The 19098-nt window shown below is 42.5% G+C and overlaps 1 protein-coding gene across 3 annotated transcripts; it reads right to left on the reverse strand.

The window, feature by feature from the left end:
• Positions 1-1004: 1004 nt before the first annotated feature.
• Positions 1005-19056, reverse strand: ACER2 (alkaline ceramidase 2). Of its 3 annotated transcripts, none has more exons than XM_027670695.1 (6): positions 18496-19056; positions 11960-12074; positions 10934-11075; positions 6840-6977; positions 3404-3541; positions 1005-2599 (listed from the first exon to the last, which is right to left on the reverse strand). In XM_027670695.1, exons 2-6 carry the CDS (start codon positions 12033-12035, stop codon positions 2413-2415), a joined length of 681 nt encoding a protein of 226 aa, XP_027526496.1. In that variant the 5' UTR covers positions 12036-12074; positions 18496-19056; the 3' UTR covers positions 1005-2412. The 3 variants fall into 3 exon arrangements, with proteins under 3 accessions (XP_027526496.1, XP_027526493.1, XP_027526494.1); XM_027670692.1 differs by lacking the exon at positions 18496-19056 and adding an exon at positions 17788-17925; XM_027670693.1 differs by lacking the exons at positions 6840-6977; positions 18496-19056 and adding an exon at positions 17788-17925.
• Positions 19057-19098: the final 42 nt, after the last annotated feature.

Consider the following 19098-nt stretch of genomic DNA (forward strand, 5'->3'; position numbering starts at 1 on the left):
GCTGCTACAGTGGAATACGCCAACTAGTTCTACAATGAAGCTTTGAATAATACATAGTGCTCTTTGTTCACAGAATCTCCTATGAAGAATATGAAGGCTAGAGGTTAGTTACTAGAAATACAGATGATTCTTGGCCTGTATCTGCCTTCATTTACCTCTTCAATAGCTGAATGCACTGAGATTTTTTAAATTATGAAATTACTACTTTGTGAGCAGTCAGACTCTGCAGAGCAGAACAGCAGTTAACAGCAGATTGATTAGAACCCTTTGAGTCAGAGGTTGCTGTCAAACAAAATATCGCATAAGAAGGCTCCAGTCATTTTGAATAGTACATTATGTCTGCAGTTATTACATTCCCAAGCAATACTGAAAATAACTTACTTATTGTTACATAATAATTTAGCAAACAATATCAAAAAATCTTACTCAAAGTAGGGCCATATTAGGCATCAGAAACCTTAGCTGGGTTCCAGCCAGCAATCCTATCTGTATAATCATATAACTTAATACCTGAGAAGTGTTTGAAACTGAGCATTTCATAATCAGGGAGAAAGGAAGGAAAAGGACAAAACAGCTGCCTTTCAAAGAGTAACAAACATTCCAACATGAATTTTTACAAACAGGTTACATACAAAAATTGTATCACTTTGTGTCAAAAAAGATGTTTCAAATCTACTAGCAAGTGGTATAAATATGCACTGTTCCACTGGAAAGATTTTGCTGCTTTTATGATTGGGCAGTCATCTGACAGTAGTCTACTTACCCACTTTGAAGGTCTCAAGAAGACAGTCATATTTTCCACTAGCAATCTGCTTTAAGTAGATCAGCATACAACATAGTTGTTGCTTTCTAAGCATAAACTTGAGTACAAAAGCTTTTTAAAATGCTTGAAAGTTAATTCACCACAAAGTTATTGCTAAAAGTCACTTTCATAAATATCATACTGTATAGAGTACATTTTCACATTGATAAAAAACAAGTACAGCTTGAGATGTGTTAGCAAAAGAAGAAATCATACTTTCTGGTCTAATACATAAAGAAAATAACACTTATTAGTAACACTGTATATTTAAAGCCTTAACCCACTTAGGGTTCTGATATTACAGTTTGATGGAATGTCAGTAGACCCTTTTTTCTCCAAAACTGCAGCTATTAGCAGCTACAATGGCTAATATTTGAAAAACATGCCTGCGCTTCGCATCATTTTTTAAACAGGCCTAGCACAAATTGCTTACAAGAGCCATAGTCATTCCTAAACTTCAACCCCAATAATCTTAGAACTAAATCAACCTAGACATCCCTTATCTTTACAAAATAGGCTGAAAAGAAACAGAAAATCTGAATCTACTGTCCTTTCCTAAGAATGTGAGATGCAATATCCCATTTTACTGCTCACTGAAATCTAGGTCTTCAGCTTGGTTTTTAAGCAGTTACCCACTTTCTTCCTAAGTATAATCAGTGGAGCACTGGACTATTTTTTACATCACTTTGCAATGCATTGGTGAGAAGCAACCTCTCAAATGACATGTGCAGCCAGGCACATACAAGTTTTTGCAGTTTAATCACACTGTCAATCCATGCTGACCTAAGATCTTACTGAAGTTAGTATTTACACTTCTGTGTGTGCTTCAATGCCAAATTCAAGACCAAAAGTGTCCGCAGAGGCAGAGGGATTTCTGTGGCATTTCTGTAAAAGGGAAATATGCAGCATACAAATGTTCACAGGTCAGTGGAAATACAGTAGAGCCTTGAACTCCTATTTGGTTTTAGGGACTTGTGTCAGCTACTTCTGCATCTACACTGCCTAACTGCACTCACACAGTTACCTAGCTGCAAACACTAGTTTCCTGTTGTACTTGGGGAAGCAACCATGTACCCTGTGATCCACTGTGATGCTCAGCCAGACTTCCTGTGTGCCACACCAGGCTGGGAGTAGCAAGGGCTTCAAGCACACTCTTGTGGCTATCAGCAAAATCAGAGCCTATGAAGGACACAGGATGACACATAAGCTTCTTGGACTGGCTTCTTTCACAAAGAAGGCCTTAATCCAGCAGTTACAAAAGAATTGACTCAAGTACCACAGGTGACTTACTGCAGAAACATCATTCCTTGACGCTGGTATTTGGAAAGAGCTTTTATCAAGAGAAATGCTACATCAAAAACATTCAGTGCAAAACAGAGCCAACTAGAGAAGCCATTTGTTACTTTAGTGTTGAAGTGCCTCCACGTTCCTGCTTCCTCTCTCCTCTTCAGAGAGGAAAGAACACACTTCCCTCCTCTTCCTATGACATTTCAAGTGCTGCCTATCTTAGCACTTACAAGAGAAAACACAACACTGGTCATTTATCATTATTTAAATATTGTCTATGCTTGAATGTAAATTGAAAATCCATCCCCATTCCATTGTCGACTTCATGTAATCTTCACAGGTGACTTCTTGTGTGCGCAGAGGAGGGTGACATAGGGAACTCCAATGAATGCCCATCTTTCACTGGGCCAGAACTTTATGACAGGGCCCTGTTCAGGTATCTCAGAGGCAGCATCAAAGTAAGCAAAGCAGACACAGCCCAGGTATGCCGCAAGGCAGATCAAAATGTGCCTGAGAACAGACACCCACACATCCAAAAAAACCAAACAACCCCCCCCAAAAACAAAGAAACAAAACATAAAAAACCAAACAAAAACCCAACCCAAACAAACAAACAAAAAAAGAGGAGAAGAAAGAAAAAAAAAATCAGTAATATGACTTCAGTGAAGTAGTCAACTAGATCACTATAAAATCAGTCTGTTGTTCACCATATTTCCCAAGTTCCCCATAGGGTTGCTGCCTGTCCTTTGCATGGAAGGAAAAGAATACAGAGAATAAAGAAAACTACAAAGCTGTAGCCTATCCTTGGTTTAAACAAACTTCTGCTTTTTGGCTTCTCTGCACCTGACAGACCCGTGCAGAAATGCTGACATATGGCCCACTGAGTAAGCGACCACAATTTGCTGGGTAGTAAAACAGAAAAGGTATCAAAGCCCTTCGCTGTTCCTCTACTTCACCATCATTAATTAATCATTAATCCTCATTCACCATGAGGATTACCATCACTGTTATTGATGGAAATCTAAGTTTTCATAATCACAGCTTCAGCTGAGCAGTGCTGTGGGATTTTTACTAATCAGTATGGCAAGGAATTCACTTACAATTAATGAACTTTGGGTCTGAAGAATTTGATCAGGCCAAAGAGACTCCAAAATCTCCCACATTGAATAGTGTGAGACTTCCTCTGGGCTTATAATTTTACCAGTAATTCTGTCTAGAACTAACGAGAAATAGCCACCAGGCAGCACAGAAGGGTAATGTGGTGAGTTTGATTCACATTTGAATCAAACTTTGGACTTCATACACAATACTTACCATACACAATGCAAATAGGGGAAATTAAATGAGGACCAGATCTCACAAAATGCTTTGTCACTGATCCAGCAGAAAAGTGCTAGCATCCACCAAAGACCTGAAAAGAGACCCAGTTTGTATACACGGAGGTTTTCACACCTGAAAAGAAAAACATAAGTTGTTATAAAACAATGCCAAACACCCATCTTTAAAATGACTCCACCAGAAATGTCCATAACAGATGAACTTCACATACAGTAAATCTGGCTTTGATGCAAGGCAGTGGTGAGGTAACAAAACAAACAAACTTTTTATCAGTAGCTGTGTTTTGGGTATTGTCTGTAACACCAATGTGCAAATGGTGGGCAAACATCAAACCATTCCCATATGTAGGGAGGGGTACTCAGGACAACTAATGATTAGTTACACATGCTGTCAGTTAACAACCAGCCATTCAGCAAGTGCTCAGAGTTGTTCATAGATGGCACTTTATATAGATTCCCATTAATGCTAAGGCACATTTACAGTCTTCGCTGAGATGTACAACTGTTTGTAAGACCGCGACACTAAACCATGTACCTAAGCAGATACATGTATGGATCAATTTCATACATTTAACAGATAAAACTAGACTACTGAGATGACTACTTGTGCATTCTGACAGAGGAAAGGGTGTGTGCATGGAGAATATGAAGGCTTTCCTGGACATGTCTGAAGTACATAAACAAACACGTGCCACTGCATTCCATTTAAGATAAGAGGTTTGGCCTCAAACTTACAGCTCGAATACCAAGAGCAGAGGGCAATTAACCTGCACAGTGCAGAGAATTCAAGGCTTCAAAGGAAAAGTGAACGCTTAGTTACCCAACACAAGATCAGCCATAGAAATGGTACAGACTGTTATGAGAGGTTTGCTCAGTACCATCACCAGGTACTGCAATTTATTTTTAAAAACATAGGAGTAGATGCTGCAGGGTGTTCTGCAAGGGATTACTTTAGGGCAGAAAGAGTCTGATCTGTGTAATACTCCTGGGTTTTCTGTGATGACCCATCATGGAGTCTTCAGCTCCTGCAGTAACTGTGCTACAGAGGGCTGGGGACATGCTTGCTGAAGAGGCAGGGGATTGCAAAGCAACTACTTCTAATACAATGAAGAGATGTAATGCAAATACCACCTGGAAACGTAGCCTTCCTTTACTTATCAATAGACATGGGCACTGGTCACTCAAACTATCACTGAAAGAGGCCCCTGTTAGCAGAGGGCCTGTTAGCAGAAGGTCTGAAAGACATGTTCCCACTGCTGTGCACAGATCTGTGACATGCTCCTATCCTACTCTAATCTGAAAGAAACTGGATCCCACAAAGCTTGCACTTCCATTTGCACCTTTTGTCTACACAATGCGCGGTGTTCCCTATTTAACACATACGGCAGTTATTTAAATATCAGAGTTCCTGCAGACACTGGTGTGCTCCAGTCATTTGCTATTCCACAGACTGGGCAGGTATACGCTTTCAGCAGTGTTATCTTCCAACATCTTGGAACCCTGAAAAAAGCATACCAGCTTTTCTTCAAACCAGTGCAATTTGCTGGGATGTTGATTAACTGCTTAATTCAATTTAACACAGTTATCTCCTTTTCTATCCTAAAGAATATTTAACACTTCTAACTAGCTTAACATTTTAGTCAAGGGAATAAGAGAACTGTGAGCAACCCAGGATAATGAAGCAAGGCTTCACTCAGAGTCAGATTTCTAGTAGAAGAATCAAATATGAATGGTCAGACCTGAAGCTAGGGTCTCAAGGCTCAGAAGTAAGCTCAGCAATATTCTAGCATCTAACTGCACATGGAGGTAGTTACATGCCTGATGATGATGACTCACTAAATCACTACTAATTTGATGACGTTGTATCTCATGGGGTTGGACTAGCAAATGAAAGGATACACATTCACTTTCTCATTGATACCATCTCCTAGCAGAGATTTTTCTTTTTTTTTCTTCTTTTTTTTTTTTTAAAGAAACACTGTAAGGGATTTCTTGTGACAGAAATGAGAATAAAGTTTAACAATTCTTTTGTCTTTCAAGGACAGTTGACTACCTTTTGCTCTTTTGATACTCCTTATCTACAATACTTCCTAGCCATAGACCTTCCTAGCCTAGCATACCAGGTCTGCATTTAAGAACGTAATGCTCTCCTGCGACAATATTATCTCCTCATCAAAGATAAACGTGAGGAAGAAAATACTCATTTGAAAACACAGCAGAATTCTGTAAAAGACTGACACAAGACTAGGACAGGAATAACAAGAGTGAGTTTTGGTCTAAAATACCAAAAACTTCAGCGTGAACAGAATAAACTTCTCCTTTCTTCCCCAAATACCTGTTTCACAGATAAATTTTCACTGCAGCTTGACAAGACTTGTCTGTGTGGTCCCCTCCTGGCTATGGTAGAACAGAATGGAAAAACAGCAAGCATTTTAAGTAATGCTTAAATTAATTTTTCTCCTGCAAAGGGAGATGAGATGACTCCTCACCTCGGGGTTTAAAAGAATGTATCTCATTTAAATTTCCAAGGGATCAGCATAGCTTAAAATAAAACCTTTTATTGGTTTTTACACTTAGGAATTCATCCAAAAAAATCATAGGTATTACATCATCCCAATGTGCAATTGGTCTTAACTCACTTCTTTTGATGGACATATGCAATATGTAAGAGCCAACATAAGTTGTAAAATCCTTCTCAGACACTGGAGAAGAGGTGAAAAAGGACAAGTTTGAATGCTAGCACTCTCCTAGTCCTTTTTGCAGTGGGTGAAGAGATGAAAAAAAAAGTTTCTGGACAGCTCCTGGCATCAGTGTAATGGAAGATCTCTTTAAAATGTGAAGATCAGTCTCAGGTTCTTTTCTATTTGCATTCTGGTTTTATGGTTTCTAAGGTACTGATTGATAGCCATCCTCCAAAACCTAGTGATTAACCTTATCTTTGTCAGTCTGACTCCATCATATTCTCCATAGCAGAAGAGGAAGTGCTGTAAGACTCACAGTACAACTTCGAGAGTTGGAACATCTTCCACACACGCTTGGGCTTTGCTCCACATTCCCACTAGTATTCAGACTGCAATCATGCCACCACCTCACCCTTACAAAAGAAATGCTGTCCATGAAGTGAAACCCTAGCTCTGATTCCACAATAAACAAATAGATTTGAGTTAGATTGGGTTGCAGCTTGAGGTATGTTGCAAGACAGAAGACTGACCTAGTGTAATGGCCTAGGGGAAAAAAATATCTTTCACAAAAATGCCTGAACTGCCAAACAAGTTTATACTAGACCTCCTCTTGCATGTGGAAGAAGCATTTCTGATCTGCTATTACAAGCACTGAAGCCAGATCTAGTGTATCATCATACTTGGCCTAAGAATCTCAGAAGGCAATGCTGCATTCAGGAGAAATATACTCACCTCTTCAACTCAGCAATAAGCAAAGCTGTGCAGGGAACACCCAGAGTCATTAGCGAGATGTTGTTGATGGCAGGTTTAATGAAGGCGAGGCAGGTGGTAACTCCAGACAGGACACCCACAGCAGCTTTAAACCGGCTCCTGAATAGGGTTTTTATGGGGCAGAAAGACTGCTCTTAATTCAAAGCTGATAACTACTAAAACCAGAAACCTTAAAATTATTTTAATAATGTAACAAAATTTAGGTTTCTCTAGTTGTGCTTAGGACATGCAATGACAACACGCATAGAGTGGATGTGGATCTTACACAGAATTGCATGTGAATGCAGAGTTAATCGTATACACAAACTTTTGCTAGGCAGTGGTCTTCTACACACGTGTACACACACACACTCATCACTGGCTTCAAAACAGAGACCACAGTCCAGTCTTTCTCTTCCCACAATAAGTTATGAACAAATCCATCTCTGCACACAGCACTATACTTCCTCAAAAAAGTTCAGTGTCATCATTCTTCAAGCTTTTAACATGAATTTTTAGAATATTTTGTTACTGTTAATGCCCTAACTTCTACAGTCATCTTACAGTCTGCTTTCCTTTATCCCTTTTAAGCCTTAAAAGATACTGAAAACACATGGCAAATATGAACATTTTTTTTAATCAAATTCAACAGCAGGTGAGCAATTCCCAAAATGCTCTTTTATAAGACTAGGATTTGGTATATTCTTAGCATAAATGAAATCAGAATTGGGCCCTGTGCAGACAGCCTAACAACTTTTAAGTTAAATATATGTCAACTGTTGTTTAAACTTCAAGTTTGGACTTTAAACAACCCATTTCCAGGGGGATTATGGCAGACAGAGGATCATCACATTGCCCTTCCAACTACTGGCCCATAGCTTTATAAAACAGTTGCTGTCCAAAAATGGCTCTTCTATGTCTGAAGTAGGGTCTCAATATACTTCTGCAGTACCACTCCATGGACACAAGTGTTAACACCTTCACCTAGCTCACTCCATTTGCCTTCTGCTATAATGTTTTTCTTTCTCCTGGAAGGCAACAAGATACTTAGGTAGGAAGTTCTGATCTGACATGAATGTCTTAATGAATAAAGACACCATAAATTGGTCATGATAGATAATAACATTTGCAGCACTGAAAATCCAAAGTGTGATGAGGATTAAGTGAAGACCACAGCACTGAGCACAGGATAGACATAATAACAGAGGATTAGCTAGGCAACATAAAACCCCCAAAAATATTAACCAAACATGTTCTAGGTTAGGGCTTGTTGCCCAGTATGTCTCTCTCTTGTATCCTTCAAAAAGGAATTAAGACCTTAACAAGTAACTGTCTTGACAGATTTTCTGGAAGAGACATGTCCTGAAATGTTAAAGGATAGGGGACATCCTTCACCTCATCTCAGTATTTTTATGCATCAGTTATAACCTGGGAGATTTAGTATTTATGGTTTTAACAGGAAGTTCAACAGTATTCCACTGCAAAAGTGCTGTTATTCCTTTAAAAAAGAATATAGTTTAACATCTTGGTCCACTCTATGTATATACCCAGTGTGAGGGACTGAAAAAAGTTACGAAAAAGAAGTTATTACGGGCTGGAAACAGCTCTGTGGGGAGGGGAAGGGGGCAGATCGGGTTCTGCCATGGTGGGATTGTGCTCTGCTCCCTCCATAACCCCACCCCCTTGAGAGTCACTGGTGCAGCTGTCAGCCACTGGCACATCAGGAGCAGTGCCCCATACTTCTGCCCACCCCTGGAGCCTTTAGTCCAGCCCACACCACACCCCCTGGAGCCCCTAATCCAGCCCCAGAATGGCTGGCACACTGGAAGCCCCACCTGGGGGGGATGGTCACAGGAGTCCAGAGCAATAAAATCAGCATCATGCAGCCAGCACATATTTGTGGTCCTGCTGCTTCCTGGACTCCTGGTAGCTGGATCTGTGCTGGACCTAGGGTGGTAGCTATAACTCTTGTTTTCTCTCCTTCTTTCTCTCTTTTTCCTTCTTCTCCTAATTTCCTTTTCTTGATATTTGGGTAACTGAAACCTGGATGAGTTGGAATTTGCTAAGTCAATGCTTTGTGAAATGCTCTATGTTGATTGAACGCTTCTTTGAAATTTTTGTCAAGTCCCTTTATTTTCCAAAATTTGCCAGTAAAAGTGTATTATTTTGACCCCCTGAGAAGCATCGTAGTGTTTCTCCTGTTATAAAAGAACTGAAGGCCCCTTTTAATAAATCTGTGAGGTGGGGTTTTTTTAATGTAAAAGCCCTACAACAAGCTTGTGGGCCGAGACTGTGGTGTTACACTCAGCACAACCAGAAGATAGTGACAGATGAAATAAAACAGCCCCTTTAGGCTTCTGAGAGATAATTTACAGAGTTTGCATAAATTACACATAAATTCAAGACTCTGAATCCTTCTTCACTTGAACTAAACATCTAACAGTCACACCATAAACCAAAAGACCCCAGTAAAGCCTGTTTGCTTGTTAAGTTGATGGTGTTCTATAACAGCACTGTGCTGCAATATGCAGATGTACTAAATAACAAAGCCATTAAATCACATAAAATTATAGAATAGGCTGAGTTGAAAAGGACCCATCAGGATTGAGTCCAACTCCTGGCCCTGCACATGACACCCTAAGAATCATAACAGGTACCTGAGAGCATTGTCCACATGCTTCTTGAACTCAGACAGGCTTAGTGCTGTGACCACTTCCCTGGGGAGCCTGTTCCAGTGCCCAGCCAGTCTTTGGGTGAAAAACTTTTTCCTGATATCTAACCTAAACCTCACTATGACTCAGCTTCACACTCTTTCCTCAAGTCCCGTCATTGGTCTCTAGAGTGAAGAGATTGGCACCTATCTCCCTGCTTCCCCTCATGAGGATTTTGAAGATTGCAAAGAGGTCTCCCCTCAGACTCCTCTTCTCCAGGCTGAACAGATCAAATTACCTCAGCCGCTTCTCATGCAGCTTCCCCTCAAGGGCCTTCACCGTCTTCATTTCCCTCCTTTGGACAATCTCTAATAGCTTAATATCTTCCTTATATTGCAGTGCCCAAAACTGCACACAACATTCACCTCCCTCAACCAGCTGGTGATGCCCCCCAGGACACAGTTGGCCCTCCTGGCTGCCAGGGCACTGCTGACTCATATCCAACTTGCCATCAACCATGACCTTCAGGTCCCTTTCCATGGCACTGCTTTCCGGCATCTCGTTCCCTAGTCTGTACAACCATCCAGGGTTGCCCCAGGTGCAGAATCCGGCACTTTCTCTTGTTGAATTTCATCTGACTGGCGATTGCCCACTCCTCTAATTTGTTGAGATCTCTCTGCAGGGCCTTCCTGCCTTCGAGGGAGTCAACAGCTCCTCCCAGTTTTGTGTCAACAGCAAATTTACTTAGTTTTCCTTCTAGTCCTATGTCCAAGTTGTTAATGAAGTTGTTGAAGAGAACTGGGCCATACACATAGGCTGTACAGAGTAATTAGAAGTATACTCTTCCCAGTGCAAGCTATTTTGAGGAATGGTCAATCTAGGCAACAAACTTCTCTTCACCCACCCTCCATTAGCAGCTTCTAATAAGGCACATGTCAAGGAAAAAAACAAAAAACCAAACCAGTCTTAGCAATCTTCAGAGAGAACAATCACTGCCTTAACCACTGCCTTAAATATTCAGATGAACATTCAGCTGACTTCCATAGGTCCACTTGTATTTACACTTCAGGATATACAAAAGGAAGAGTGAAAGCTGGCTTCTCTTACATTAGCTGTAACTTATATAAACTACTCATTGTAAAGGTCTCCCTGGAATAAACAAGAATAGACTCTTCCAGAGGCAAGTCACCTCATCCCAACACCTGAAGTTACAGGGTGCAAACCCTGCCATCAGCAACTGCAGACTCAGGAATTCCAAAAAAAATGGGCTGAAATATAAGCAACCATAAGAGAATGGAGTGAGAAAAGATAACAGCAGCAGTGGTAAGGCTGGATGATAACTCAGTGCCATTATGTGCAGGTTTAGGTGTTAGCACAAGAAGTTTCAAGAAACTTGAAAGCGTACATGCATGATTGTATGATTACCTGTCATTTCGAAAAACCCTGGGCAGGTATCTCCTAGGGAACCACATGGCAAGAGCACACATCAGGACCCAGAGAATAGCCAGCTCATCCAGCATCTGGCCCAGGAAACTGAGTGTGGCATGAAAATAAACAGATCCAATTCCTGGAAGAATTAATCAAAAGACAGTATAAATAGTTGCAGTACCATAATAGACCAAAACACACTGCTCATGCTCAGAACTTCATAGAAAATAGTGGATACCATTTGGTCAAGAAAAGATTATTAAAAAATAAAACCAGAAAACAAACGCCAACTTTCCTAAGATGCAATCCAGGTCATCTGCCTCTCATTAATTACAAAGCAAACACTTCACAAAAGTAGCAGCTGAAGATGTCAGTTCCTACTAAAAAAGCAGATGTATATGAAGAGACATCATATGGAAAAGTATAATGCAAAACTAATTAAGGAACACAAGACAAATGCTGCTTCTGAATTTTCTCAATAGCAGAAGAATAGGTAAGACAAAGATAAAAAGCAGCATCTGATGACTACTCGATCATGTAGGTTTACAGGTGGAAAGTGTCACACTGCCCCAGAGTACTCTGATTATTCCTTTAAAGTGCCTCCAGGAATGAACACACTTCAGAATCTCACATCTACGAAACAGCTCAGCTTTTGGCCCTTCTCAATACAATGCAAAACTTACTACCCTCTTCAGTTGCACTGGCTCTTTCAGCTCTCATTTAAATGACAACATAGGAAGGAGGGTCAGCACTGCTGTAGAATAAGCCCAAACATGAAAAAATAAAAGTATGCAAAAAGATAGGAAGGGAACAGAAAAGTGGCCAAAGTTCCCACCAACCTCAAATTGCAAAAGGCATTTTCCTTTCAGAAACTATGGCTGTTTCGGCTTTATGCAGGTACAGGCAAACTCTTCTGCACATGTCAAGATTGCTTCGTTTTGCAAAACAATCAAATGCAAGCAGTAAGAACTGACTTCCTCTCTCAAGTCACACATGAGTTGGCAAACAGACTAACCAACTTACCAACCACGACTAGCAGAGTCCATATTAAATATATTCCACTGTTGAAGCAGATTGCATATTGACGGAACAAGCACATACATATGGGTGGTAAAATGAAAAACAAGACGTTGCTTATCTAGGAAAAAAAACAACACAGTCTCACAAAGACAGAAAGCAAACAAACCTTAAATATCCATAAGTTTCTAAGACATCTATAATAACAACATTTTGGCATCCAGTGAAGCCCTAGCTCAGTAAATAATGGCCCTCTGTTTTTTCGAATGCTTAGCTGTTTTTGCAAAAGCATCAATTTGTTTTGTGTAACATCACTAATAAATAACAGCATAAAAACTTTAAGTAACATAAAATGCGGCTAGTCATCTTTAAACTACATTTCAAGCTGATTCCCAGAGGAATTTTATTAAGAATCTACAAATATTCAAGACTGCTGCAATTCAGACGGCATACAAGAGCAAGCAGCTGAGGAACAGGATGCACAGACCAGTGACTTGTCCTCTCAATGGCTGTCAAGCCTAACATGGAAAAAGCACTAGAAGAACTGGCACTAGACAAAGCTAGTCAAGCTGGAAGTCAATTTACTGAGCAATAGCTATTATGTGGAAGGTCTGAAATACACCACTAAGCTAAAAGAGTTAGAACCCTTTTTGTGCAGGGCAAAGAGAGCCTGGAGCTTGACGTCCTTTTACATTTCATTTTTTTCTCTTGGTTCTCCATTACAGAAACAACTGAATATGAATTGAAACTAGCTACAAGAAGGTGAAAAAGCTGATAATTCAGACCATTGCTAGAGGTTTTTGTAATTTAATGTGTAAGATTTGAGCACATTTTATGTTTTCTCTTGCCTACCAACAGCCTAAAGCATGATTCTCTAGTTAAAGACTGAAAATACTTTACTGGCAATTAGCGGGAGCTGTCACACTGGTAGTGATCACTTGGTTCTCCCCAGAAGGAGCTGCCATTGCTGAGGGCCAGGCATGGCACTATAACTGAGCAGCTATGAAAAGACTCTACTGCTGCTTCACAATGGGGTAGGGGACTGAATGAGTTCTCCAGCCTCAGCTTTCTCATGTTTGCCTGCTTAGCATCAGCACAAGAAAAAAATCACCCCTTGCAACATTTCCGTAAAGTTGATGTAGAAAACAACTCTGAGGCAAGAGCACTCCTTTGGGAAAGATCACCTCTTCACAGAGACTTACAAACTTTTATTGACATTAGTGAAAATCTATGGAGAAATAATTCAAGAACAACATATGAATTTGTTCATTCAGCTACTGTTGTCCACCATTCAACACAATCTCAGAACAGATTTTAAGAGGCAGAACAATTTGCTTAACCTATGTAAAGCAACCTATATGTTCAAAGAAAGGCTCACGAGCATCTTCCATTCACAAAAGAAAACACGTAACTCCATGCAGCAATGCTGGGAACACAGTCATGGATCAGGATCCCAGTACTGACACAAGCACAGAGCAGGAAGACTCCCCTCACCCCAAGGCAGGCAGAAATCATACATGGCGACAGCAGGGATGATGGAATATGAACGAATCCTCTAGGGGCCTGGGAGTGCTCTACGCATTTTTGGCTTTTAGACACAGTTAGGCCAAAGACAGCTGTCAATAGGCAAAAATAGATGGTTATAAACAAAGTGGATTGGAAGACAACTATTCCATCTCTACAGCTGAAACTGACCAATGAGGAAAATCAGAACAGGCAATCACAGTCTATAAAAGTTTGGCCAGAAAGTCCTTATTCTGCCTACGATCAAGACAACAAAGGAAACACTAGATCTGCTTACCACAGCTGTACAATGCAGATTTACACTAGAGATGAACCAACAAGGGAGCAGTTCGGTCCTGTGGTAGCGCTCCTCTGGCACTGAACTACCATTCATGCTAAAGTCCTGCCTGCAACTGCAGGAAAACCCTTGCAAACTGGAGCCTGATCATGACTTGCACTCTTTGCAGTGGCCAGCAGGAAGATTTCGTAAAATCTTAGAAGTTGAAATAATTTTAGTACTGTAAGTTTCAATACTACAGTATGATTTCAGAAAGCATGGTTTCAGAAAGTGCATGTGCAATTTTTTACATAATAAATTGGCCTGCATGATTTTATGAAGTACAATTGAAATGCTCATACAGTTAAGTGCAAAAATGGATATCAGTAGTAGAGAAAATTTCCTTCAGGATCCACAAAAGGCAATGATTAAAAGTTACAGTTCTAGAAAAAAGGCAAGCAGCCCATCAATAACAGTCCATCCTTTGACTTCATATAATTCTGCACCTTTAGTTTTAATTTCCAACGAATTAAGTATATGATAAGAATACAGGACATAGGCCTATTGGACAGGGAGAATGCCAGAGGCTTGCTCAGATCATGACCACAGAACTTCACTTACATCTGGCCACTCCTGACACAGCATATTTCCTGCAGTCCTACCAAAGCTCCTGTATTCTTCACTATCAGCTACATCTCCCAGACAGCAGCTGCAGCATTCAACCACCAGAGGAAAACTTACTGCTCTACTTCTTTGTGAGCAGAATGCAAAAGTGAACTGAAGTAGCTCTCAGTGAGATCAGAGAGTTTGTATCTTCTATATCCCAGTACATGAGCATGCCATTCACAAACACTAAAAATCTTCAGTGATAAAAAACATGAAGTAGAGAGAGTACAAGCATTTTCTCACACTCCTAAGACTACTTCACAGCTTTTTAACACTTTTATCTCCATGCCACTACGGAATACAAAAGGAGAAATAAAACCCTGGCAATTCCCTTCTTAAATGGAAATTTGGCAAGAAAGTACAACTGAATGCAACATATTGAACTGCTAAGTACTGACTTTGCTAATAACAGGAGAAAAATACTGGTTTCAGGTGTTTAAAACACAATAGTTTTTTTTGTAGATATCTCTTCAGAGAGTAAACTGTTTTGATCATGAAGGAAGTATTTGTTTATGTTCTGGAGTAGGGTTATACTGCATCAAGACACATTACTTTATTCATTACAGAAAGAAAAGGGGAAAAAAAAAGATATTCTTTCAATTTGAGCCAGAGCGTTTTGTGGCTTCTTTACTGAAAAAGTATAAGTCCTCAATCACTTCAGCTAGACAAAATCACATCAGTCCGTGTGTATGTTTTAAAAAATCAGTCTGATCAATTTGTTCAAAACCTATAAACAGATATTCTGCTACTGATTTAAGTGTGTTGAGTGCTTTGGTTTGAGTCTCACCAGAATAAATAAATGTTTTACAAATACACTACAGATAAGCTGCTCTAGTTTTGTGCTTACACAAATATTGCGTGAGACCTTAACCACAACTCTGACCTCAACTGTGGCAGTTTAAAATGTGGATTAGGAAGGTTTTAATCTAAAGCTTAACGACCCAGATACCAGATTCAGGTTTGCTGAAGAATGGTTCCTGACACTTCAAGAGGTTTGATTGAGTCAGTCAGAACTGAACCACCATCCTAAAATGAATAAAATTTAGATGTCACCTAAGATCCCTGTTAGAGTAGGGCCAAAATTTCCCAACTGTCTTGTGAGCATCAGTTTTTATGCAGACACAGTTGCACAACTGCATCAATCCACTTCAAGTCACTGCTTTAATTTTCAGAAGTTCCTAATACAAAAATCAAACCCTTACAATGACTCAGTACTACTGAAGAGAGGCTAAACACGACTACCCTCAACACGGCCTCTTTTTTCCTTCTGCTTTTGGTGTACAGCTTGCTGTTTGCACACAGCTGCCACAATATAGCAGGCTTCAGGGCAGACTTTTTTCTGTGTCTGTCTGGAACCTCAGTTATTCATCTGGACACAACTGCAGCTTCTAGCATTTTGCAAGCTTCTATACCACGGCTAATCAGCTCAGTACAGTGTTGTGGTTTAATCCCTGCCAGCAACTTTTTAGTGGTTTAATCACTGCCCAGCCGCTCGCTCACGTTCTTTGCAGCAGGAAGGGGGAGAGAATTGGAAGGGTAAGTGTGAGGAAATTGGGTGGGTTGAGAAACTGTGGGTTGAGAAAAAGACACTTTAATAGGTAAAGCAAAAGCTGCGCACATACGCAAAGTGATACAGGGAATTCTTTCAGCACTTCTCATGGGCAGGCAGGAGTTCAGCCATCGCTAGGAAAGCAGGACCCCATCACGTGTAACAGTGACTTGGAAAGACAACCACCATCACTTCAAATCGTTTCCTTCTTTTTCCCCCAGTTCTCTATGCTGACCACAATGCCATATGGTCTGGGATATCCCATGGGTGAGCTGGAATCAGCTGTCCCAGCTGTGTCCCCTCCCAATTCCTTGTGCACCCCCAGGCCACTCACTAGTGGGGTGCGGTGAGCAGCAGAAAAGGCCTTGGCCCGAGGAGCGCTGCTGAGCAGCAAACGAAAACATCCCTGAATTATTAACACTGTTTCTAGCACAAAACATCCACCCCACAGAAGCAACTATGAAGAAAATTAACTCTACTTTAGACTGAACCAGCACATACAGTCAGATGGATACCCATCCCCCTGCATAGCTGGCTCCCAAACACATTTGCTGTCTTCAAATAACCTTTTTTATCTTGACATTTTCCTCCCTTTCTTTTTGGTTCTTGCACAGTGACATCAGACACACAAAAAAAGCCAACAGTTTCTCTCACACACCCTCAGAATTCTCCCACAGCCACCACACACAGGTTCTTGGCAGCAAAGTAAAAGAAAAAAACAACGTACACCATGCACCATGGAATTATGTGCTCTGTATGTGCAGCACCTCCCATTATACAGACTCCAGTAAGTGAAGCCAGACACCTAATTCTTTCTTCATTAGACATTGGCTTGAAAGAGAAAGATCAGAAAAGGATGGAATATGAGAGAAAAACCTGCACATTTTAAAGTAGAAAAGAGACAAAGCACCTACAGAACAGAAAAGATACTGGACATTTGCAGGTTTGCTCCTGGACACCTGTTTTTCATGGAAAGACAAAGCACTTGAAAGCCCAATGGGTTATCTTCCTATTTGTGTACCTATTTGTCACTCCAATTCTTTACATCAACAGGTTGTCTGGAGCATTGTCTCTTTCCAAGATGTGTGGTACAAGGCAGCCCAGCTCTGTTGCTGGGACTGGGCTTTCTTAAGTTATTTCCAGCAGCTGAAACCTATTGAGAAGGTGCAACGGGATTCAGGAATAAACCACAGCTTATTAGAATGAAGCAACAATTACATTATTCCTCTTCCCTCTCCTTCCTTTCTTCACCTACTTCCTTAAACAGTCATCTTTTCTCCAAAAAGTACACTCTTGACTTCATCCTGCAACCTTAAGGCAAACCGTTCCTGAAAACTCTCATACGTGGGTGAAATCCAGTTTTGCCTCCAAAGACCAAGGTGTTTTTATCTTGACCCATCACTGTCTTGCAGCCGTCAAGGGGCTGCCACCTGTCTAGCAGACGGGTACCAGACGCGGGCAATCCAGCACCAAAAATTCTGTGCCTGGCCATCACAAGGCTCGGCACAGACGAGGAGGGGGCCTGCTGCACATTAGTTACTAGTAGTAGTAGTATGGCTAGTATGACTAGTAAACCTTCCCATTTTATACCTGCAACACGGAACCTCTTCTTTTTCTTTAATTTTAGGCATGTCAGAGAGTAGAGAAGCAAAAGGAGGCAGCCACAGAAGGACAAGCTACAATTCCACGAAAACCCTGCAGGAGACGGAGCTGGCAGGAAGCAGGAGCCCCCAGGGCAGAAGCGGACCCTGCCGCCGCCTCACGCTCGCCCACCCGCCGCGCCCCGGCTCCGAGGGGTCGTCGCTCCCGCACCACCGGGCAGCGGCCGCCGCCACGCACCGTGTTGTAGAACTCGGCGATGGCGGGCACGATGGTGTAGTTGTCCTCACACCAGTCCACCTCCGAGCTGCCGGCCCGCAGCTGGTCCCACCATAGCAGCGCCCCCATAGCACCCGCCCGGCCACCCACCCCCTCCGGCCCAGCGCCGCAGCGGGGCGGCCACCGCACCGCCCTCCCCCCGCCGCCCGCGCAAGGGGCGGGGCGGGGCGGGGCGGCCCCTCCGGGCAGAGGCCGGCGTTCCGGCAGGCTCGTTCCAGGGGACGAGCTGTTTCTGCCCCACGGGACCCCGGGCAGCCGGGCGGGCTGAAGCGCTGTTTTCCCGCTCCCCGGTGCCCCTGAGGAGCCAGATCACCCGCGTGGCCAGCCCGCCCGCGTCCCTTGCACTCCTTAGAAATACCACAGAATCACACAATTGTTAGGGTTGGGAGGGACTTCTGAAGATCATCCAGTCAAGATCATCCAACCTCCTGCCAAGGCAGGGTCACCTAGAGCAGGTGACACAGGAACGTGTCCAGGTGAATTTTGAGTGTCTCCAGAGAGGGAGGCTCTTCGACCTCCCCGGGCAGCCTGTTCCAGTGCTATGCCACTCTCAGTGAGTTCTTCCTCATGTTACAGTGGAACTTCTTATGTTTTAGTTTACGGCTATTTCTCCATGTCTGTCACTGGGCACCACTGAAACGAGTCTGGCACCATTCCCTTGGCACCCACCTCTGAGATACTTATATATATTGATGAGATTCCCTCTCAGTCTTCTCTAGTCTAACTAAACAGGCTCAGCTTCTGCAGCCTCTCCTCATAAGAGAGATGCTCCAGATCCCTGATCATCTTTGTAGCTCTCCGGTGGATCCTCGCCAGTAGCCCCTTCTGTTCCTTGTATCGAGGAGCCCAGAACTGGACACAGCACAGCAGGGTCAGCTCCAACTGTGCGATGGAGAAGAGCGGCCGCCAGTGCGCCTGTGCGCACAAAGCGCCGGACAAGCGGCCCCGGCGGGGAAGCCGGGATAGCCCATCCCAGGGTAAGCCGGTCCAGTCGCGCAATAAACGCGCCTTGTCCCGAAAGCCCGTGCGTCACGTATGGATGTCGCTTCCTATTCCCGGTGCCGGTGCCCCTAGCCCCGGGGTGGGCGCGCCTACCCCGCTAGTCCCTGCGTGCGGCTCCACTGGCTGTCCTTAAGGAGCACTTCGTGACTGTACGAGCGGTATCAAAAGAAACAGTTTTCCCCTCAGATGTTGCCCCCCCGGGCAGGTGCCAGCTTCCCGCCGCGCCCCTCGCCCCGCAAGATGGTGAGAGCGCAGGAGGCGCTCGGGGCC

The sequence above is a fragment of the Neopelma chrysocephalum genome, unplaced genomic scaffold (genome assembly GCF_003984885.1).
Source record: "Neopelma chrysocephalum unplaced genomic scaffold, ASM398488v2 Primary Assembly neopelma1_96926, whole genome shotgun sequence".
Lineage (NCBI taxonomy): Eukaryota > Metazoa > Chordata > Aves > Passeriformes > Pipridae > Neopelma > Neopelma chrysocephalum.